The sequence below is a fragment of the Vitis riparia genome, chromosome 7, assembly GCF_004353265.1.
Source record: "Vitis riparia cultivar Riparia Gloire de Montpellier isolate 1030 chromosome 7, EGFV_Vit.rip_1.0, whole genome shotgun sequence".
NCBI classification, from domain to species: Eukaryota; Viridiplantae; Streptophyta; class Magnoliopsida; order Vitales; family Vitaceae; genus Vitis; species Vitis riparia.
Window position 1 is genome coordinate 1551829 of NC_048437.1, and position 23507 is coordinate 1575335.

General features: G+C 33.7%; 2 protein-coding genes and 1 long non-coding RNA gene across 3 annotated transcripts in view; 1 reads left to right on the forward strand and 2 right to left on the reverse strand.

The window, feature by feature from the left end:
- Positions 1 to 10416, forward strand: part of LOC117918848 (ultraviolet-B receptor UVR8) — a 29061-nt gene extending 18645 nt beyond the window's left edge. Inside the window, exons 11-15 of the mRNA XM_034835782.1 lie at positions 6965 to 7019; positions 7098 to 7164; positions 7548 to 7584; positions 9403 to 9482; positions 9898 to 10416. Of these exons, the coding sequence (XP_034691673.1) occupies positions 6965 to 7019; positions 7098 to 7164; positions 7548 to 7584; positions 9403 to 9482; positions 9898 to 10017 (359 nt within the window). The 3' untranslated portion in view covers positions 10018 to 10416. The remainder of the gene's footprint in view (positions 1 to 6964; positions 7020 to 7097; positions 7165 to 7547; positions 7585 to 9402; positions 9483 to 9897) is intronic.
- Positions 10417 to 14452: 4036 nt separating this feature from the next.
- Positions 14453 to 15574, reverse strand: LOC117919278. The gene is made up of 4 exons (XM_034836417.1): positions 15557 to 15574; positions 15115 to 15222; positions 14935 to 15008; positions 14453 to 14889 (listed from the first exon to the last, which is right to left on the reverse strand). The coding sequence occupies exons 2-4, from the start codon at positions 15178 to 15180 to the stop codon at positions 14493 to 14495; spliced, it is 537 nt and encodes a 178-aa protein (XP_034692308.1). The 5' UTR covers positions 15181 to 15222; positions 15557 to 15574; the 3' UTR covers positions 14453 to 14492.
- Positions 15575 to 19307: 3733 nt separating this feature from the next.
- Positions 19308 to 21977, reverse strand: LOC117917912. The gene is made up of 2 exons (XR_004651777.1): positions 21558 to 21977; positions 19308 to 19467 (listed from the first exon to the last, which is right to left on the reverse strand). It is a non-coding gene; the product is annotated as an uncharacterized LOC117917912 (long non-coding RNA).
- Between the last annotated feature and the right edge of the window lie 1530 nt (positions 21978 to 23507).

A 23507-nucleotide genomic window follows, 5' to 3' on the forward strand; every position in this document is an offset into this window, starting at 1 on the left:
AAAAGAAAAGGATGAAAAAAGAAAAGAAGATACTAGAAACTCTGTAGTTCATATTCGAGTATGGTACTAAACTTTGAAGTTAAAAAAGTGTAGACATGCCAAAGTTTATGAAATTCAGCCAATGATGTGCATTATCATTAACCAATAGGATTGGCTTCAACTTTGACTTATACCATGTTGCATGGGCACAAATACAAGAAAGAATGAGAAATGATTCCAAGAAGTACACAATCCTTTATACAAATAAGGATAAAAAAGGTGGGTAAGTGTGTGCTAATTCAAAAGATCAAATCCAACTATAATTCACATCGGTATAAAATCTCCTACAAAGAAATCATATGTCTAACTTCAAGTTATGCTAATGCATTTGCAACATGATTGCCTAAGCAAGGACCATAAGAGAAGGATCATACTAGCTTTGATGTAAAGTCAATAATTTGATGCAACCACCCATCAAACTTTCATGGTCCTCTTTCTTTCTTAGTCGCCCATGATATGACGCAAGCAGAATCAACTTCTACTAGAAAATTGGAGAAACTAAGAGCTTTGGCTTGTACTAACCGTTCTAGAAGGGATGGAATTCCTACCTCAAAGGCTAAACCTCAACTTGCAGGTTTAGAGAATGCTCTTAATGCACTGCCACAGTGATCTCTAAGCAACCCTCCAACCCCTAACTGCCTTGAGTTGCCTAAAGAACATCCATCAAAATTTAGCTTAACAAAGCCTACTAGAGGTGGCATCCATTCAATGGGTATCTGCTTAGTCAATGTTGTGGTTCTACAAACTAGGTTCCAATAAAGTAGAATGAGGCTCAGAGGAATGTCTATAAAAACTTTACTAGTAGAAGTCTATGGTGAAGAAGAGAAATAAAATAAGTCCCAAATTACTTTTGGAGTCCTTCACCTATCCTAAAAGATCCTTGCATTCCTTTCCTGCTAAATAGGTTAAATCAAAATGAGCTGGGCAATGTGCCAAAGAGTCTTACCTCGAAAAAGTCCCCCAAAACCTCTAAAAGATATAATCAACATCTCCTCCACTTTCCTGGGTGGAACCTAATCAATTCTTGTTAGTTGAAACAATCTACACCATGATATCAATGCTATAGGGCAATATAAGAAAACATGGTTGATGGATTCACCACTCCTACACATAACACACCATTCTAGGCTAAGAGCTTTTTATGGTCTTCTCCATTGGAGTTAGCCATTGGTATTGACCTTCTTATATGCCACAAGTCATGCAAAGGCCTTCACTTCTTATGGAACTTTGGATTTCCAAATGAAATTTGTAGAAATAAAAGGAATTGAGTTGATCAAAGTAGAGATAGCATTAAAGAAGGAGCAAACTAAGAATGATCCTAAGGATGTCAAGGACCAAACTCTCATGTCAAGAAAAGTGGATGACAAATAAACATCAACTAAAGTTCAAATAAAATAAAATAAAACATGAATCAAAGCAAACATTAGATGAGCTAGTACCTCAATTTCTTGCTCTAAGAGGTTAAGACAAAAATTAAAGTTCCAATATATAGACGAGAAGGAAACTAGTACTAAGGAAATAACAGGGTTTCTCAATCTCACCACTATATAGATGTTTGGGAATTGTTCACTAACCAAAGATCCTCCCAAAAAAATGAATTTTAATACCATCACCCATAGAATTATGAGTGACACAAAAGAAGTTTGGGAATGTTTGTGTAGTAGCCTTGCAAGGGCATTTATGTGACCACCTAACAACACAGTTGAAATCCCATCCATTAGATTTTGACCTATAGATGCTCAAGATGATCTTGTTTCATAAAGCATCATTCTTCTTTAGGAACCTCCTCAACCACTTCTTATAAAGGCTCTATTTCTTAATGATATTCTCCTAATGCCTAAACTCCCTTCCCTCTTAGGCTTATACACCTGGTTCCAACCCATAAGGATCTCTCCTCCCTTCTTTAACCCCTGATAGAATAAATTCTCTTAACAATCCCTTAATCCTGGAGCCTACTGTAATCGAGGTTTTGAACAAAGATATAAAATAGAAGAGGATAAGGGATTAACATGACTGCATTAAAGTGATTCTAGCACCTAAAGACAAGTTGGATTTCTTTCAACCATCGAATTGACGTGCAATCCTCTCCATAACTAGGTCCTAAAAAGGTATTGATCTAGGATTCCCTCCTAAAGGAAGACCTAGGTAAGAGGGGCCAATCCGGCATCTTGTAGTCTAAAAATGTAGCCAATTCAAAGGCTCAACTCTGACTAATATTGATACTTGATAAGGTGCCCTTATTAAAGTTTACCTTGAGCCTAGAAATGTGTCCAGAAACCAACAAGATTAATTTAAGACTATATAGGTCCTCCTCTTTGGTTCTTGAGAAGAATATTGTATCATCAGCAAACTATAATGTGTCACCCTTATCCTATTTCTACCTAACGCAAAGCCCACTAAGATTCCTAAAACTGTGAAAGGTTTTTTTGGATAAACTTTTATTTTATTGCTCTATCTTTTAGAACATAGGCTACATCCGTTTAAATAACCAACAGATAGATAATTCCTAGGCTAAAAATAAGGAAACTAAAAAACAAATTTGATTCTAATCCTAATCTAAATAAAACTTTGACTACATAAAAAAAAATAAAAATAAAAACTAGAATTCAAATAATTCCTCAAATCAAGAAACCTATGCATTCTAAAAGTCCTCAAATCAAGGAACCTATCCATTCTAAAATTTGAGTCCAATTTGAACTAGTCTAACCAAACTAACTTTCCAACACTCCCCCTCAAGTTGGGGCATAGATGTCTATCATACCCAACTTGTCCACATAATTTTCAAAGTCTTCTCTTGGGATCCCTTTAGTTAAAACATCAGCAATCTGGCTTTTGGATGACACATATGTCATGCATATTTCCCCTTGCTCAATTTTTTCCTTGATGAATGTCGGTCCACCTCAACATGTTTTGTTCGATCATGGTGGATTGGATTGTGGGAGATGCTTATAGCTGCCTTGTTGTTACAATACATCATAGCTAGGGAATGAGTTGTAATCTTTAGTTCTTCTAATACTCTTTTGATCCACAAGACTTCACAAATTCCATGAGCTATCGATTTAAACTCAGCTTCAGCACTACTTCTCACTACCATGTTTTATTTTTTACTTCTCCATGTGACGAGATTTCCAAACACAAATGCACAGTAGCCAACCAGATGTTGACCTCCTATCTTCTATAGACCCAGCCCGATCTGCATCCATGAAGGCCTCTATTTTGAATTGGCCGTGCTTTCCAAAGTGAAGTCCTTTTCCTGGGGTTTCTTTGAGATATTGCAGTATTTTATAGACAACATTCATGTGTGCTTCATATGGAGAATGTATGTATTGATTGACTGTACTTACTACAAAAGCAATATCCGGCCTAGTGTGAGAGAGGTAGATGAGCTTTCCAACCAGCCGTTGGTATCTTCCTTTGTCGACTGGATCCCCTTTTTTAGCTGGGTCTATCTTGTGTCTTGAATTAATCGGAATGTCCCTGGGCTTGTAACCAAGCATCCTTGTTTCCTTGAGTAAGTCTAAAGTGTACTTTCTTTGACAAACAGAGATTCCATTTTTATTTCTAGCAATCTCCATCCCAAGAAAATACCTTGGTGCACCAAGGTCCTTCACCTTAAACTCCTTAGCTAGGATCTTCTTCAACGCTTCAATTTCTACATGATCATTGCCTGCTAAAATCATATCATCAACATAAACTATGAGAACAATTATTTTACCCTCATTAGTAGATTTGTAAAATATGGTATGATCTTAATGTCCTTAAAGATAGCCATATCGTTTTACTATTCTTGAGAGTCTTTCGAACCATGCCCGGGGTGATTGTTTGAGATCATAGAGAGCTTTCTTCAATTGACAAACTTTATTGGAGCTTCCTTGTTCAAGTCCTGGTGATACATCCATGTAAACCTTCTCCTCTAATTCCTCATTGAGAAAAGCATTTTTTATGTCCAACTGCTAAAGAGGCCAATCATAGTTTGCAGTCAGAGAAAGAAGAATTTGGATTGTGTTCAGTTTTGCCACCGGTACAAAAGTCTCCTGGTAATCTATCCTATAAGTCTGAGTAAATCCTTTAGCAACCAATCTTGCCTTGTACCGTTCCACTGAGCCATCAGATTTGTATTTTATTGAAAAGACCCATTTACATCCCATAGTTCTTTTACCTTTCGGTAAGGTAACGAGTTCCCACGTTCCATTTTTTTCCAAAGCTTTGACTTCCTCCACAACCGTTGCTTTCCATCTTGGATCACCAAATGCTTCCTATACATTTTTTGGAATTTTTATGGAAGAAAGGTGAGAGGTAAAAGCAGAAAAAGATGAGGATAATCTATGATAAGAGACAAAATTAGATATGGGATGAATGGTACGGGATCTTTCACCTTTCCTAAGTGCTATCGGGAGATCTAAGTCACTAGGCATATAGGTCTACAGGAAATGAGGAATGTGAGGGGGATGAAGAATTATCCAAACCTGATTCAGGCATTATCTCCGATGTGGCTTCATGGCAAGGCATGAGTGTATCAGATACTATACACCTCCTTGAGTAGACTTTGAACTGTGGTGTAGACTGGGCTGTTGTTGGCAATGCTTTATCTCCCCCTGCATTTGACAATCTGTCATATATTGGAACTATTGTTGGGTTTGACTGAACGAAAAGAATGGATGGAGAGATTTGAGTAAACATCGGACTGGTTGCTGGGAGTGGACTAAGTCCTAAAAAGCAACACCAGTAGAAGAAAATTTAGCTACATAATTGAGACTAATTCAAGAGAAAAAGTTTTTGTCAAGGAGATGGTTCCTTTTCCAGCGATTGGGGTATATGACCCATCCGCAATTCGGACTTTCATATTACCAGCACATGGTACATATGTTGTAAATGAAGTGGATGACCCTGTCATGTGATCTGTAGCTTCGGATTCAATGATCCACGGTTTATAAGAATGGGCTAAGGCACTGAATGGGTATTGACTTCTACTTGATTGTGCTAGAGAGCAAGATGGTGAGGGATCAGCCTTTGGTGAACCTGAGACAAAAGTGGATGCAGTTGGTGGATTAAGGAGATGTTGCAAGACCTCTAACTGCTCCTTGGTGAATGGTGAAGTGGTTGTTTGGTTATTAAGGTTCTCGGATTCACTGTGGTAGGCTTTGGAATTGCGGTCGGGTCTCGGGTTTCTCCTAGTAGGCGGCTTCCCATGGATTTTCCAGCACGTATCTCTTGTGTGGCCTTGTTTCTGATAGTGGTCACACCAAGGACGATCACCCCTTTTCTAAAATTTATAGTATTGTGTAACACTATAACTACCCTGTTTAATATCTTTCAACTTAGTCTTAATTTCAAACATTTGAGCAGCATTACCTAGATCTGAATAAGTCTTTTGGACTGCATCCCATAGGTCCTTGGCGGTAGGAAGAAAGAGGTAGGTCTGCCCAATAGCTGCCTCCATGGAGTTGATTGACCAGGCCATTACCATGGAGTTCTTAGAATCCCAGGTTTGGTTCGCAGGATTTTCTGGCTTGAGTGCTTTGTTGGCACCTGTGAGATAGCCCAACTTTCCTTTTCCTTTGATGAACAACTTCATCGATTGCAACCTTTGAAGAAAATTATGTCCATTTAATTTATAGATCGTAATTTGCAGGGTTGGGTTCTCTGTATTGCCTGGATTTGTTGATGGAACTTGTAGCTGTGAAGTCCAAGTGAGGCATCAGATTCCTCCCTGTGAATTGCGCCGGTCATAGCAGTCTTCACCATCCTTCTAGTCTCCTTTTTTTGTCTCTGGCTCTGATACCATAAAATTGTGGAAGGTTTATTTGGATAAACTTTTATTTTTTTGCTCTTATCTTACATCCGTTTAAATAACCAGCAGATAGATAATTCCTAGGCTAAAAATAAGGAAACTGAAAAACAAATCTGATTCTAATCCTAATTTGAATAAAACTTTGACTACATACAAAAAAAAAAAACTAGAATTCAAATAATTCCTCAAATCAAGGAACCTATCCATTCTAAAATTTGAGTCCAATTTGAACTAGTCTAACCAAACTAACTTTCCAACAATTCCCCTCTGCTCTCAACATGAATTACTCAACAAGTCTACGACAATGGTAAAATAAAGTAGGGAGAAGGGGTCACATTGCCTTAAGCCCTTAGATGCCTCGAGTCATCCTTTGGCGCACCCATTTATTAGTACTATAAAATTGATTGTTGAAATGCACCCACAAATCCATGATCTCCATCTTCAACTAAAACCTTTCCTCTCTAATGCATGATCCAAAAGACCCTATTTCAGATTATCATAAGCTTTTTCAAAATCAATCTTAAAGACAACTCCTTTCTCTCTAAAATGTCTTTTCTCATCTACCACTCCATTTGCCACTATAACTACATCCAAAATTTGTCTTCCCTCAACAAAGGCTCTCACCTCTGTCACCTTCCTATCCTATGAGATAATTGATTGATTTGGTGGTTTGGTTAATCAAAGAGGGAATGATATAGGAAAATACAAGGCAATGAAGTTCTCTCCATGGTTTATTTATATTATATATGGGAACTTTACACATGCATTGGCCACTCACAACATGGCCAACCATGTTTGACTCACAACTTTCACTTTTGGCTATGCTGGTTAAAAAATATGAATGTGATGATCCTATGATTGAAATAATTGCATCATACAACATATTTTTCATTGACATGGTCAGGAGGATTGTTTGTGAATAACAATAAAAAAAATGGATTTGAGAAGAGGTAGGAGGAAAAAATGATCATATCAAACATGCACTATATTTTCTCGCATCCCTGTGTTGTAGTTTCCTGTCTTTTATTGTAATGGTCTGGCATTTTCATCATTTTATGTCTTCTATAATCTCCATTTTCTATTTAAAATTCAATCATAGTGTTTTAACATTTTCTTTTACCATCTCTTGCATAGGTAGTGGTGAACTGTTCACTTGGGGTTCAAATGAGAATGGCTGTCTTGGTATGGGGTATGTTCCATGCATTCCCACGATCTGATCTCATAGAATTTTGATATCTTCATTGGTTGATCCATCTTTTGTTTTCAGCTTTATGGAAACCATTCATTTTCCTGAAAGAATTGAAGGCCCATTCTCAAAAAATCCTGTTTCCCAGGTCTGTACTATCATTTCTTTTATTGGTTTTTTTAATAAGAAGAAAGAAATAATATAGATAGAGGAATCTTATATGGAAGGAAGGTTGTGAGGTCCTTCCATCAGATACAGGATTACATAGAAAGGATGCAAATGGACTTTGAAAGAGAATTATAACCCAAAAACTCCTGTACTCCCAACTTGTTTGATAAAATTCCATGTCATGGGTATTAAATTTCATTATTGAAAATAACTGGATCTTGATTTGATGCTCTTTTACTGTTTGTATTCCCTTGCTTGCTTATGATTAAAGCAAGAAAGGAAAGCAAAATCATACCATGACCTAAAATTTGAATTCTTACATCAGTTTCATATTTATTATATCTTTGATATTTGAATTTGCAGGTATCTTGTGGCTGGAAACATACAGCTGCAATTTCTGGTAAGGATTTGTTTTGGAATTAATGATAGAGGTGCAGTTTCATGTGCAGTACTTATTCACCTTTTTCAGGATTCATGAAATGCTTAGATCTTTATGTATTTATATTTGCATAGTCCTATTTGTGATATTCTTTGTTAAAAGTGCAGTGTACGAAGATATGCATGTGTGTGTTCATGTGAATGAAACTATAATGTGTTGTAACCCATGTTTTGAAAGGGCTGTTGCTGAAATTTACATGTTTAGCTAACTCATGCATGACACTAGAATTCGAATTATTAAACTTTAGAAAGTTGGAGCTTGTAAAACATGTTTAAGCATAATTAAGGAGTCATCATCTATCCCTAACTTCATGCCTACCTGAACAAGTAATGTGGGATAAAAATAACTCTCCATTTGCATGTCATGAAGCTCCTAAATCTATTATGTAGGAACTATTGCAACTCTTAAGTTGTTTATGGGGCTATAAATGGGAGGAGGAAAATGAAATTCTTCAAGTGGCCTAACTTGAATGAGACAGGAGTATCTAAAGTACTCCAATTTGTATACCAGGAGTAGTAGGACCGAAACCTAGTTTAGACGTGGTGGCTTGGTACCCTAATTTAGAGGTCAGAGCTTCCAAAGACTAGGGAAGCAATGTCCAAGTTGACACAGGTCTGGTTGCAGATGTTTTTTCCATGTGGTGAGCGAATGCATGGAGGAGCAAAATCTTGGTGCCTTAAAAAATACTGAGAAATGAACAAAAAAACTAAAATAAAATAAAAGCTGGCAGGGAAAATAGGAGTGGGTTGAGATGAGATGAGAGAAAAAGTGTCAAGGAACCTCTAAGCATAAATTTAGAAGTCCAAATGAGCAAGGACTAGAGCATTTTGTTATGATGTACCAGTTTAATTTCAATAAAGAAGAGAAGCTTTCTTTCTTATCACAGTCCATAGTGGTCAGTGGTCAACATATTGCTCCATCCTGTACCATATAGGCCCACACTGTGCTCTATCTAAAGTCATGTTGAAAGATATTTGATTCCTTGTCTAAAGAGTTCTCAATCTCCCTTAAGCAAGAACACCAATTCCAAGAGGAGTCGAGTGCTCCAGCAACAGTAACCCTCATGATGCTGTTATCAGATTCAATGATAAGAGAGGACTGTCAACGACTCTTGATTCTTGAGAAAGCATCCTTGCCAATTTTTTGTCTTATATGTACTGTTTTTTTAATTTCAAAGCTGAATTTTGCAAGCTTGAATTTGCCTAATTTATTTCCATCCAATCACATGCGGACTCTAAGCTGCTTCTTTTGTTCCTGCAACATCCTTTTGATTGTATGGATCATCATGCTATTGATTGTGCTTATGCATGCCATTCCATATTTGGCCCACTCCTTCCAAGTGGATTTGGCAAGACATGCCAGATTACACTTGCATGATTAATGAATCAACATCAGATAGTGCTCCGTGAAAACATTGCTCAGCTCCATAGAATCCCCTGCTCTGCTCATCAGTTTGCATGTTAAGAGTGCTCACTGTTTTGTATCTTGCTTTCCCATTTGGGTTAAAACTTGTGCTCCTCTCAAAAATCTAAAGTACCCACCAAAATACAAACTTCCATTTTCATGTTATATAATAATTTTATTTTGATATAGTTCTGGTTGTTCTGAAATATGTACTAGTTAATGCTTTCATTATTTCAAATGATTAGCTTCATCATCCATTTTCAATGTCATACTTTATAATTCACACCATTACTTAATCAGTTAATTGTGTTATACAAAGTACTCCTCTACAACCATTCAAGTGAAATAACATTAATTTGGTTTTCTGACAAACAGAAGGCAATGTCTTCACATGGGGCTGGGGAGGTTCATATGGAACATTTTCTGATGATGGACATTCTTCTGGCGGGCAGCTGGTTTGCTTCCATCACTCTTATATAATATTCAAAATTGCATCCTCCTAACTAGTTAATGTGTAAAACTAAAGAGCATGACTGTATTAATAATCATTTTCAGTTTCAAAACTGTCTTAGTTAACTCAAGAATAGCCTTTCAGTCTACACCATTCGTTGTTATGATGATGATGTCAAAATACTACCTGTACATACCTGATTGATTGGTATAATGATACAGCTGCTTTGACATTGTACAAATTCATTACATGATGGGCACGATGGCATTATAATTTCTCAATTATTTATCTTCTTTTCTTAATTCAAGGTGCATCTAAATATTTTTGTTTTCATCTCTTTCATTTCATGCATTTTTTACTTTTTTCTACACAGTCTGCCTAGTACTTAAACTAAACTAGATATTTGCTGTTCCATGCAGGGTCAGGGAAGCGATGTAGACCACATTAAACCCAAAATGGTCGAATTTGAAGAGAGTGTGAGAGCACTGCAAGTATCATGTGGATTCAACCACACAGGTGCCATACTTGAATACATCTAACCTTAGGCCACACCTTACCAACAAGACACCATATACTTGGTTCATATTTCATAGAAGCGGTTTTACGTCCCCATTCATTCTTTTATATCATCATCTTTTTCTTATTTATATACCCATATCATCAAATCAGAAATAATATCTCTATACCTTGTACATTTGCTGCAAATAAAGGTATATCTGATGTATATGCAATAAGTTTTTGAATCATGCAAGGGAACCATGGATGCAGTTCCCATGATACAGTTGCAGAAACAAATGACATCCTTGTAAAACAAAGAGCAGCTATAAGTACCCGAATGTAATCAAACACAGATTTGTCGATTATTGTATAATTGTAAGGGAGGTTTCGTTCATTGTTGTACTGTACTTGCAGTTTATGAAAGAAATTGTTGTAAATTATGCTAGAGTTCTTGTATGGAGACCTACATTTATTAAAAAATTGGGTTCTCCAAGTTAGAGTTGCAGTTGATAAGGTGTTGAATTTTGCATGATGATTCATAGATATGTTTCTTCTCTTAAAAAATTGGGGTTACAAATCAAGTTATACAAGGTTTCTGTATTTTGTTATTAGGAGTTTCTATTTGGTTTAGTGTGAGTATAAATAAGAGATTATGTAATTTTTTTTAAAATGAGAGTGGAAGATAATAAATTTTTAATTCTCTTCAATTTGTATCTTTCTTTTGTAATTATATCTCCTTGAACCTTTCACTTTTTGGCCTTTACCATGGACATGGAAGCAAGAAAACAAGGCTTTCAACATTGATGAATACCAGCCCACTTCCTTGGACTCATTCATCTTCTATTACCAAGATTGTTCAAACTCTCTTGGAGGGTTGTTTGCTTCTTGGGAAATATGAGCCCAATTTTCATCTTATATAACATGAGATTTCTTGATGATTAAGTTACACTTGTTTGGGTTCTAGGAAAATCCCTTCTTAATTTTTAGTTTGGCTTTTGACCGTGGGCCTTATTTCAAGGTATCCCATATGGGTATGATAGTGACATTTTATCTCATGCGAGTTAGAATTTATGTGAGGAAATTATTGAGATTGGGAATGGCTGCCTCCTTTCAATTTTATCCCATGGAGAATGGAAAATGAGTTTTTAAAAATTTATTTATATTGGAATAACTTAATATTTATTTATTTTTAATCCATTTCTTTATATTGGATACTTTATATTAACATGAATTAAAAGAATTCTTTTTTTTTTTTTTCCCAATTCCTCTACTTTCTCTTTTTTTAAAAAAAAAAAATATACAAAAAGATCCTCTATTTCTCATCATCAAATTTTGCTTAAATCATAAAATAAAAAATAAATCAAACCTTCTTTGGCTATTATATGTTTTATCAGTAATAAAATACAAAACACCTATTTTTTATAACAAAAAAAAAAATGAAACTTTAAGGAGGTGTCTGATAAAACTTAATACTTATTATTTAATAATTTCAATTGATTTTAAGTTAAATTATGTTTAAATTATTAATTAAAAACTTATTATTTAATTTTTACTTTAACTATTATGCTTGTTTAATAAAATTAACTTAAAATTTATTCTTAATCATCAGATTGACATATTTATCTTTATAAATTGTAATTATGATGAAAAAGGTTGAGTAACAATGGAGGTCGTGAAGTAACAAAAAAGATCATGGAGATAATTAAAAAAAATGATAATAAAAAAAGAAAATAAAGTTATAGATTTAAGAATAAGTTAATTGTGTTTACTTATTATTAATTAAAGTTGTGTTTTTACTTTAAATCATACCATTAAGTTATTTTAGCAAATATACTTAATTTACTTAATTACTTAAATTAAGTTATTAAGTTTAAGATATTAAATTGATTTACTAAACATCCACTAAAAATAATGAATATAAACTTATTTTATCTTCTTTTCTATCATTTTTCTTAGTAAAGAAACGAAAAATCTCCTCTTAAACAAAACAAAATTACATAATATTGTTTGTCATTCATGTATTTTCTTTATAAATTGTTTTTCTTTCTCTGGTTTAGAATGGAAATGAGAATAATGAAGAGAGTGGGGAGGAACTAAATGAAATTAAAAGGAATTTATTCCTATTCTTGATTGTTATGTGTATGATGAAAAGTTTTCGGCATAAAAAAGACATCCTAAATTTGAAGAAGATGGAAACAACTATGTTTAAAAAATCTAATAGTTAAGTCTTTTTGGTCTCTTATGCCGAAGTAACAATATTTTGTAGCTTAGAATGATTTTTCGTGAAGTTTAAGGTAAAACTAAAAGTGTGTTTGACAGTGATTTTAGAAAGCGTTTTTAACATCTTTAATGCTGGAAAGATAAAAAGTTTTAAATATTAAAAAAATTATAAATATTTCATAAAATCACTGTCAAACACACTCTAACTAATTAATAAGACGTCTTTTATTTGACCTTGATTTGTCCAATTTTCTTGAATTCTTAAACCATTTCATGTGTCGTTTGTGCTTTGAAAATTATAATCACATCATTTGCATCAAATGATGAGCATTATTTTATTTTATGCGAACTAGAGTTCGAGAATTGTGCATACAACAACAAGAACAACCACAACCTATTCAAGCAAAAGGATGTTGACTTAACATAAACCAACACATGAAATTATCCTTAAAAACCTCAAATAATCACATTAGATATGAATATTGTGAAAAAGAAATTAATATTACACTAAATCTCAAAGAGGTACACAATATATCTCAACAATGAAGGAAAATGGGTTAGACAAACCTATAATGCTATTGTGATTGCTCTGAAAATAGCAATGACTAATGGTTTCTCAAGAATAAGAGGTCTCTCAACTCTCTCTGAGATCTCTATGATCATTCTAATCTCCGATCTCTAATCCTCGAGGGGTTATAATGAGGTATTTATAGGCAAATACCAAAAAAGTCTTGATATTTTAAGTTTCCAAAATAGAGTTTGAGTGAAATTCATTCAAAATTCGTTTCTAAACTTGACAGGACTATCATGACTGCTTGAGTGGATTTAGACCGCTTGAACACTCTGCTTGAGCGGTCCTTACTGCTTGAGCGACCCTTGCTTCTTTTAAAAAATCATTTTAAATTTATTTTTTAAGTACCTATGTGTTGTTCAGCTTCTCTATATGTCTATAAACTTGTTAATTCAACCTACTTTTGCATGTTTTTGGCCTTCGTTGACCCTTGATTTATATTATAAGCATTTGTATATGTTAAACAAACCTTCTCTTGTATCATATCTCTATTATCTATTTTACTTGGATTTATCTTGAGATTGCATACTTCCTGTTAGTTCTAAACCCTATGCATGTTTAATGTATCTTAGCTTACTTTAATGCTAGTTTAGGCATAACTTCTTGATTTGAGTTGTATATATGTTGTATAGCCCTTGTTATGATTTTATATCTCTCATTTTGATTGTGAGTTAACCCTCTTTGTAATGTAAGCGGTTTGCCCTACTTTGGGCATAATTGAGGTACGCTTCTTTCCTTTTCTTAATTTATATTACAAGAAATATGATTTTTGGTGACGGTCGCCAACCGTCACCAAATCGTATATATCCGTGACCAAAACCTATTGTCGCGGTCTTATGAAACCGTGACCGAGGGTCACAGTATGAGGCGTAGCTAAAGGTATTGGTCACAATCAGGTAATAATCCGTGACTATATGTTTAACCTTTAGTCACGGTCAAATAATGAATGTGATTAAATGTACACTTATAGTCACGGGTAAAATGTATTGACCGTGACTAAATGTCAACTTTTGGTCACGGTCAATGCCCCTAACCGTGACTAAATGTATGTCTATAGTCACGGTTAATAAAATGACAGTGACTAAATGTCAACTTTTGGTCACAGTCAATGCCCCTAACCGTGACTAAATGTCAACTTTTGGTCGCGGTCAATGCCCCTAACCGTGACTAAATATAGGTATATGGTCACGGTAATTAAGTGACCGTGACTAAACATTAAGTCTATTATCGCCGCTATCCCTAGCTTTTGGTGACGATTCATTTTAAGCGTGACTAAAAAGCACACTTATGGTCACAATTTTTTAGTGGTCGTGACTAAATTATGTTATATTTTGGACATTGGTTTTTTATAAATTAAAATTTCCCAAACCTATTATAAACCCAAACAAACCCATTTTAGACCTGTATATGCAATTAAACAATTAAACCAATTTGAATATATTACAATCAATTATTCCAAGCTAGTTAAAAACTTATATATCAATATAAGTCATTAAATAAAAAAACCATAATATAACAAAAAAAAAAACCAAACAAACAAAAAACAAAGAGATTCAAATTTAGTTTCACATTTTAACATAATATAACAAATCAACCAACCAAACATCACATAATAGTCATAGAAAGAAAAAAAAGTTAGGAGAATCTATCATATAAATAAGTAGCATAATCTTCAAAAAGTTAAGAGAATCTATCATATAAAGATGTAGCAAAATCTTCAAATGTCTACTGCTTTTGCTGAAATTGTTGCATCATTTGCATCATCTGTTCTTGAATTTGTGCTTGCATTTTTCTTTGCATTTCCATCATTTTTTCTTCAAACTCTTCTTTCACTTCTTCACGTGTCTTCTTTTGAACTTCTATCAACCTCTCTTCAAATGTTTCTTTCACATGTAAGAGTTCATCTTTCACATTTGAGAGTTCTTCAGTTGCAGTTGTAAACTTTTGTTCTGCAGCTATTAGCATCTCTTGGGCGTTTTCAAGTTGTGTTGAAAGAATAACTCCTGGTCGTCTTCTACTAGTAGAACCAAAGATTGAGGTAGGAGTAGGACCAAATCCATACCCTCGAACACGACCATGCCTCTCTGGACCCATGACTTGAGTATATATCTCATCTACATATGTAGATACTACAGATGTAGATGCTATAGATGTAGATGATACAAATGTAGATGCTCCAGATGATGCAGAAGTAGAAGAAGATGTCCCCTCAGGTTGAGATAGTAATTGTTGAAATTGATCCTAGAATTATAAAAAATAAAAAAATAAAAATTGTTAGACTTTTAAAATAATTTAGTATGAGGCTATGATTGAAATACAAGTATATAAAATTTATTTACTTCATTACCATAATCTTCTTAGAATGATCATCAACAGGCGTCCCATCTTTTCTTGTGTGTGTCAGGGCAAACATCTCAATTCTATTGGGCTCACTTCGATCCTCCTTCTTTTGTGCCTATTCTTATAAGTAAAACAATTGAGTTATTTATGATGAATTATTTATGTACAAACAAATCATATTAATAATAAATTTCAACCTGTTCATATCGAATTTGAGCATAACTTTTTGATCCCGATGTATGCTTTATCACTTGTTTTGCCCTATTTGCCTTGTTTTTTTCTAAGATATCCTACATCAATTAAAAAATAGCAAGTCACCTATATAGGTAATAGAAACATAATAAAAGTTATATACATGAAGTATTAGGTTAGATATAACTAATAAATATCATTTTATGTGAATATGAGTATCATAAGATACATTATCAAGAAAAGATCATTATCTTTACCTTGGCCTCAGGTGTACCCCAAAAATGGATGAGCCACCTCCAATCATCATCCGATAAGTGTGGAGGTCGATGGCACAATCTCTCCTCATCTGTATTATAAGGGTTATAATACTTGGCCTTCATTTTATTTCTATAGCTTCTAAACAAATTTCCACAACATTGAAGAATGTAGCTCTTACATGTTTCTTCTAGTTCATATTTTTCCTGTATTGCATTAAAATGTCATGTTTAAATAAGAGGTATCATTTTTAAAAAATAACATTACAATTTAGATTGAATAGTAACTAGCATATACCAATACTAAGGCCCAAATCTTTTCCTTCACATCTTCACTAACATGATTCCAATCTTGAACTTGGATGGGTACATTGTGTTGAGATCACACCAATGTTTTTAATTTACTAACTCACTTGCATTTAAACTTTCTATCAAATAATATCAAATTGAACCATCATATTTTTAAACTAACATATTAAACTTTATTTTCCTTCTTATTAAAACATTAATCATAACAAGGAAATTAAATAATTTTAACTAAAGAAAAATAGGTAACACACTAATTTGTTTCTTAACTTAAAAAAAATATAGTAATATAACTTAAAATAAATAATAGACTTTTGGTCACGATTATGTAAACCCCGTGACCATAGGTTCAAAATATTTAAAATAAACCTCTATACATTTGGTCACGGTCATGAGCAATTCGTGACTATAGGTTCCCCTACAGTCATGGTCAATCAATGGCGTGACTAAAAGTCACAATATATATATATGGTCATGGTTTTACAAAAAACCGTGACTAAAACATCTTTTCGTTACACTTTTTGTCACGGATGATAAAATTATCGTGACTAAAATTATTGGCGCCAAAATTTCCCTCCATAAATTTACAAGTAGTCACGGTTTCAAAAAAATCCGTGACTAAAATACCCTCTCATCAATACTTTTGGTGACGGTTGATAAAATCACCGTGACTAAACATGTTTTTTTTCCACATTTACACATATAGTCACAACTTTATCCTGGCCGTGACAAAATAATATCTTTGGTCACTATATTTGTGGCCGTGACCAAAGATTCGTCATTAAAAACCTATTTTTTTGTAGTGTCACTTTGATCTACATGCTATACTTTCATATGTTATTACGATTGCCTTGTTGTATATAGTTCTTATTGTCTCTTAGTATTCATTAGTTTATTAGTCAATTGTCTTAGTTCACCCACTTGTTTAATAACGATCTCTTTAGGGCTTAGAGTAATGCTACCTTATTATACATTCCCATTAAGTAACCTGACTTAGATCTAGACTCAATTTTTCACAAATATATTTTCTTTTAGAAAGAGTCACTCTTAGGATTTTTATTTCTTATTTTTGAAAAAAATAAATAAATAAATAAAATAAGTGATGAGTTCAACTTTTTTTAAAATCAAAATTTCACAATAAACGGTAAGTATCGAGTGGAAATACACATGAAAAATATAAGTCCACATACCTAATCTCTCATTGGTTTCAACACAAACTTCTTCTTTCCTAAGCAAAAAAAGAAAAAAAAAAAAAAAAAAAAAAGGGTATTCTCGTCACCATGGTAAACTGTTTTACCATCAAATTGTCATGGACGACCTAGAAGAATGTGGCATGCATCCATTGTCTTTAAGAGAATCCCCAATTGAAAAGTTCACAAGGCACTTTGATGACGTAAGTACTTCATTTCCTTTGTTGAACCAAATAATGTGATATGGTTGTGGATGCTTCACCATTGTCAGCTTTAGTTTGTCTATCATCTCTTGCGAAACTAGGTTTTTACTGCTTCCACTATCAATAATCAAATTTCAAAGTTCACCTCCTGAGGTACAACTTGTTCTAAAGATATTTTTGGGAAGCTAATCATCCTTTTCTTGAACAGGTGGAGCAAGCCTGGACCGTCGAACAACCAGCTCATCACCACCATGTCACCTTCAATCCTCCCTTCTTTATCACCAACGGCTTCACTTTTCCCAGGTTGCTTTTCCTCCTCTTCAATTACAAAGTTTTCTTTCTTCCTCTTGATCTTCTGCAAAATTAACTTGAACATAAAGTTTTCTCTTTGGATATTTATTAGATCGATGTCCAAACTCTACACATTTGTAGCACTTCATCAAATTTTTCCTTGAACATTGTCGTATGTTTGAACGGTTTTTCCACATGTTTTTTAGGCGGCTGTTCTTTGGCATCCTTGGTTAATATTATTTGTTTTGCGAGTTGTTGCACTACTACATTCAAGTCCAAATTTCTTGGAAGAACCTCGATTAAATGGGCTTCAACTTTAAAAGTAAGCTGATAAGTATCAATGACGTTATATGGAAGTTGGAGGCTCACTTGATCTTGGATGGCCAATCTGAGACCATTGATATAATAACTAACTTTCTGGTTTTTTATTTCAACCAAGTTGCTTCTCAATGTCAACTGATGGAACTCTTGTGTATACTCCTTCATAATCTTGTCATGTTGCCGCAAATTCTATACCCTTCGATACAATGTTTGCTCATAGTCTCAAGGCAAATATTTTGCTTTCAGCTTATGTTTCATCTTGCTCCAATTTCCTTTTTCTTTTTTCTTTTTTTTTTTTCCTTTACCCCTCATTTCTCTATCATTTTGATAATGTTTCCACCAAGTAAAAGTTGCTCGTCTCAACTTAGCTCTAACAAGCTTAACTTCCTCTCTTTTGGCACTTCTTTCCAATCAAAATAACTTCCAATATTGTCAAACCAGTCCAACAACTCTTTTGATTCCATCCCACCATCAAATTCTGAAATTTGAACTAGCACATCATACTCATTTGAATTTTGTAGAGCTCGTACAATACAATCTTCCCTCCATTGAGGTCTCATATTTTGTTGCATTGGTCTCCTTACATTGTTCGCTCTGTCATCGAAAGAGCTGTCACTTTCTCTTCCCTTGGATGATCTGGGTCATGATTACGACCATTGCCACGATTACTAATTACTTGTTCAAATGCAGCAGCAAGTTGTTGGATTTGCTCCTGCAGCTCTTGAAACATCTCTATCATGACATAATTCCCATCCCTACGTCCTCTATGTCCACGTTCATTCCTTGTAACGACACCTTCCCAATATTGAGACCTATTCGATCTAATACCAATATGATGTAGACCAAGTGTTGTAACAAGATGGTGGAAGACGCCACAATGTTGACTCCTCAAATCTAATCTTCCATTGCTTGAAATACCCAGTTATAAGATTATACAAGAAGACAACCAGCAATTGGCACTTTAAATTCTGAGCCTGGTGTGTGAGAAAGGTCAAGTACTAGAAAGATCATTCTTTACCAGAATTATTTTCTTAATCATCATGTACTTTATACGCTTAATTTGATTAATCAGTTGATATAATTTGATATATATTAGCTTAACATTAACTATTATATGGTGCATTGGGTATCTAAAAATAGTCATAGTAACGAAGATGAATGATAGTATTACATGGAAAAGAGAAACCAAAATTTTGATTTGAGCGGGTATTGATATTCAATTTTTTTATTTTTTTTCCTTCTGCCATTTCTATCAATGACTGGATTTAACAATAACATTTTCATATTCCAGCATTTTCCAATTTTTTTGTTGAGAAATGTTTTGGTAAGGCAAATATGATTAGTTGACTTCAACCCCAAACAAAGCTCGTTGTTTGGTCATACGTACAAATGGAAGGAATGAGGAAGAAGATGAAATTATTTGAAGAATAAAGTTTTGAACACTGGACAAAAAGAAAATTTGGATTGATAGGATAGACAAGATACAAACAGGGCCCCGTCTTCTTCATCCCACGATATCAAACAAATTTTGACAGTTCAAACAACCCTAACAACAACTCATCTACTTGTCACACATGTCATGTCATCTCTCCTTTCTGTCGTCCTGCAAAAGGAAGTACGTACCAAAGTGTTAATTTCCAAGTTCTATTTGGAATCATGTGCACTCTAATCTCTACTACTTCATTTGGATTATTTAATTCCATATTTACAATATAGGGTTGATAAGCACTTGGACCTTTGATTTACAAACATATCCCATGGTTCAAATTAGTGTTATAAAAAGAGTTTTATTATTTATCTATATGATTTATGACGAATTTTTAGACCGAAAGTATATTTGCAAGGATGTAAACTGAAAGACACAAAGTAATAGCTACTTGCTTGTACGAAAGACAAAGTAATAATCGCTTACAATTCCTTAGAAAACCATTCAGAGATTGCAGTGATGTTATTCAATATGATTGCAATGTATATATATATATATATATATGAGAACAATAATTAATTTATTGCACTCAGGATGAGTGACTTGTTTAACAAGTTTGAATACAGGAGGGGTGGTGGTGCATGAATGAATGAATGAATGGGATGATATTTAGTATGTTGGAATTGATGAGGGAGAGAGAGAGGACGAGTTTTTCATGCATAGGCGCACTGAAGGAGAAGTTAATAACAATTAATACACTGCTGAAAAAGGAGAGAAAAATATCAAAAGAGAGAGGAGAGAGAGGTGTGTGATGCTGTCTCGCTTTTCTCGTGCCTCTCTTCTCTCTCTCTCTCGTTCCATTTCCCAAGAAACGTCAGATAGTCGTCATTTACTCCTCTCTCTCTCTTCCTCAGTGCGTGTTTACACACTTTACTGTTGATGTTGCCTTTTCGAAAGCTTGAAAAATCTGTATTGTACTGCTGAGCGAGTCCATGGACGGGGGAGAAAGAAGAGGGAGGGGCCGGTGGCATTGCTGGTCCGAGCTTTTCCAAGGACGGAAACTGCTTTTCCAACATTTTAAAAGCTTCATAAATGCATGCCTCCCTCTCTCTCTGTGGTTTGCATCAGATAATGTGTATTCCTCCCCTCTCTCTCTCTCTCTCTAGTTTGCATCAGATAGTATGCAGTCTCCTTATAGTTTGCATCACATGATATATGCTCTCTCTCTCTCCGGTCCCTCTCTCTCCCGCTCCTTCTATCTGGCTTTCTCTCTCCCTCTCCCTCTCCCTCTATCTCTATCTGAGTCTCTCTCTCTCTCTCTCTCTATCTGGGTCTCTTTCTCTTCCTGTGTACTGTCTAGTAGTCTTTCTCTAACTATCTGGGATGGGGTATTTTGAAACATGAAAAATGATGTAAGATGGATATAGTAAGGGAGAGAAAATGGCTTCTTTCTCGTTAACTGATAACATGGCATCTCTTCCATTCATATCTCAGCAACTTCACTGCCTTCAATTAATTCCTCACATCACTCTTCACACTACAAACCAAAACAAAACAAAAACTTCCCATTAAGTCTACACTTTCCTTTCCTCACTTCCCCATGCACCTTCATTTTTCTTTATTTTCTCTTTTCTCTTTTCTTTTTTCTTTTTTTTCATTTTTTCTTTTTGGGATGATACACCAACCCCATGACTCCACAATTCAAAACTACAAAACCCTTCTTCTTTTTTGAAAAAAAGGGTAAAAATTAAACAATACCCACAAAACTTACTCCTCAAGGTTTTGAAACTATCCAAGAAGCAGACCGCAGAAACTGATTATTATAGAACAAATCATTTTTCTTAAATGGTTAAGGATGGGAAATGGTTAAATTTGAAAAAGCTGACAACAAAAAGGATGTTACTATTTGCTAGAAAACCCTAAAAATAAAAACCCTAGACTTAGCTTGTAGACTAGTGCATGTCTCACATCTACCTACTGATAGCCTTTTGCAGTTCATATGCTATCTTGTCAACATGAAATCAACATTAGAAATGTCCATTAAATTAAAATATATGTATATATACATATGAAAAATACATGCATTAATGCATGTTTACATCTAATTCCAATTTTTTTATAAAAAAAAAAAGCAAAAAAAAAAAATATATAAATCTTAGGCTTGAAAAGAAAAGGAGAAAAAAAAAAAAAATGCCCATCCCATATCTCCCATATATGAATTATAAGAAGAAGAAAAAAAGGAGATGATTTGAAGAAGAAAAGCTTACCAAACCCAAGAGAAGTATGCATGAGAGCAGCCAGCTTATAGAGCAAATGCCGGTTGAGGGGAATGAAGCCTGGTCCGAGAATCACTCATCACCTTATATTTCTTCTTCTTTCTTTCTTTCTTTCTTTCTTTCATTTTGGGGTTAAATTCAATCCAACAAAAACCCGAAGAAAAGAAAAGAAAAATAAATGATACCTCGAGCCAGACAACATTCCTCTCAACCCAACCTTCACGCGGGGAAGATGAAGAAGAGGAGGAGGAGGGTGGTAGTATTGGATTATTGGAAGTTTGTTGAGGGGAATGAAGCCTGGTCCGAAGCTTTTTGAGGCATACATAAAATCACTCAAGAAAGCCTCGAGCCAGCCAACATTCCCCACAACTACATCTATAACGAGTCAATGAACAAACCCTACACCACACACAGCACAACACAACACTTTGATTCAGGAGAGATGGGTTGTAGTTTTGGGGTATATTTAAAGTGGAGAAAATAACACTACACTTTTTTTTTCTTTATTACCTTTTTTTTTTTATCATTTCCCAGGTCATCTAGCTATCAGTCATCAGAGTCATAACTTTTTATTTATTTATTTATTTATTTTGTTGTGACCTGTTGGTGTAGGTGAACCAACCCACCTGCTACCTGCTACAACCCGTTTGGAGTAGAGTCAAATACAAGAAGACAAATGCAAATGTTTTTTTTTTTTTCAATTTTTTTTTCTTAAATAATCTTCTATTTTTATTAAATTGCCCAATATTATTTCAACTTATATGTCTAAAAATGATAGGTTTAATCTATGGTTTTAATTAATATTTTCAAAAATATTAAAATAATAATAATTTTTAAAATATTATTTAATATAAAGAAATTAAAATTAGTTTTGATTTGGTGGGATTAATTATGAGCATGATAATAATTTTGATTGAATAGAGTAGTGGCGGTGACATGTAGGTGGAGGAAGAGGAGAGGGTGAAGAAGAAGACAAAATGAATATTTAAAAATAGAAGACAGAGCGGAAAAAGAAGCCATAAATGAGATTCTATCATCATTACCTTATTATTTTTAGCTTTTCCCACCTCTACTTTCAACTCCCCCTGTACTATTCTTTACCCGCACGCCCATTCCCATCTCATCCCTGTCCCTTCCCTACTTTTTCTCCCCCCACCCCACTTCTTCTCCTTTTTTTTTTTTTTTTTTTTAATTTTTAAAATTCAATTTTTTTTTCTTTTTTTTGGGAAATATTTGGTCCACCCACAATGCCTTCCATATTTCAAAATTTTCAACATATTCCTTCCATAAAATAAGTTGATTTTGATGCATTATTTAACTATTTAAATTTTTTAATTAAATAGTAATTTAGGATTCATTTAGGATTAATTTTGATAAAAACATTTTTATTATAAATATTTTTTAATTGCATTTTTATCAAAAACGTTTTTATAAAGAATCAATTAATATTAAATATAAATATAAATAAATTTTTACAAAAATAAAATTAAAAGAATCATCCAACAAGTATTATTCTAATCATAAATTCTAATTAATTTTCCTTCAATTTATTCTAACAATCTTTATTTATAAATTTAATTAAAATTACTTAATTGTTCACTTTCGTGCCCTAATTAATAACTTTTTTTTCCCATTTCAATGCATGCACCCCAGAAAGGGTATGCACAGAAACTTGTAAGATTAACATTCTTTATGCATAAAATACAATTAATGAAGTTGTGAAGGCTTTATTTGGTAACTATTTTTTAAATCATTCTTAAAAATAGTTTTTTTAAATTATTATATAATATTTTATAAAACAAAATTTTGTTTGTAAGCCTGAAATATTATTAACCCATTTTTAATATTTTTAAATATATTTTTAAATTAATTTTTAATCATTATACATGATTGTATAATTATTTTTTTAAATATTTTAAAAAATATTATTTTCTATTTTTG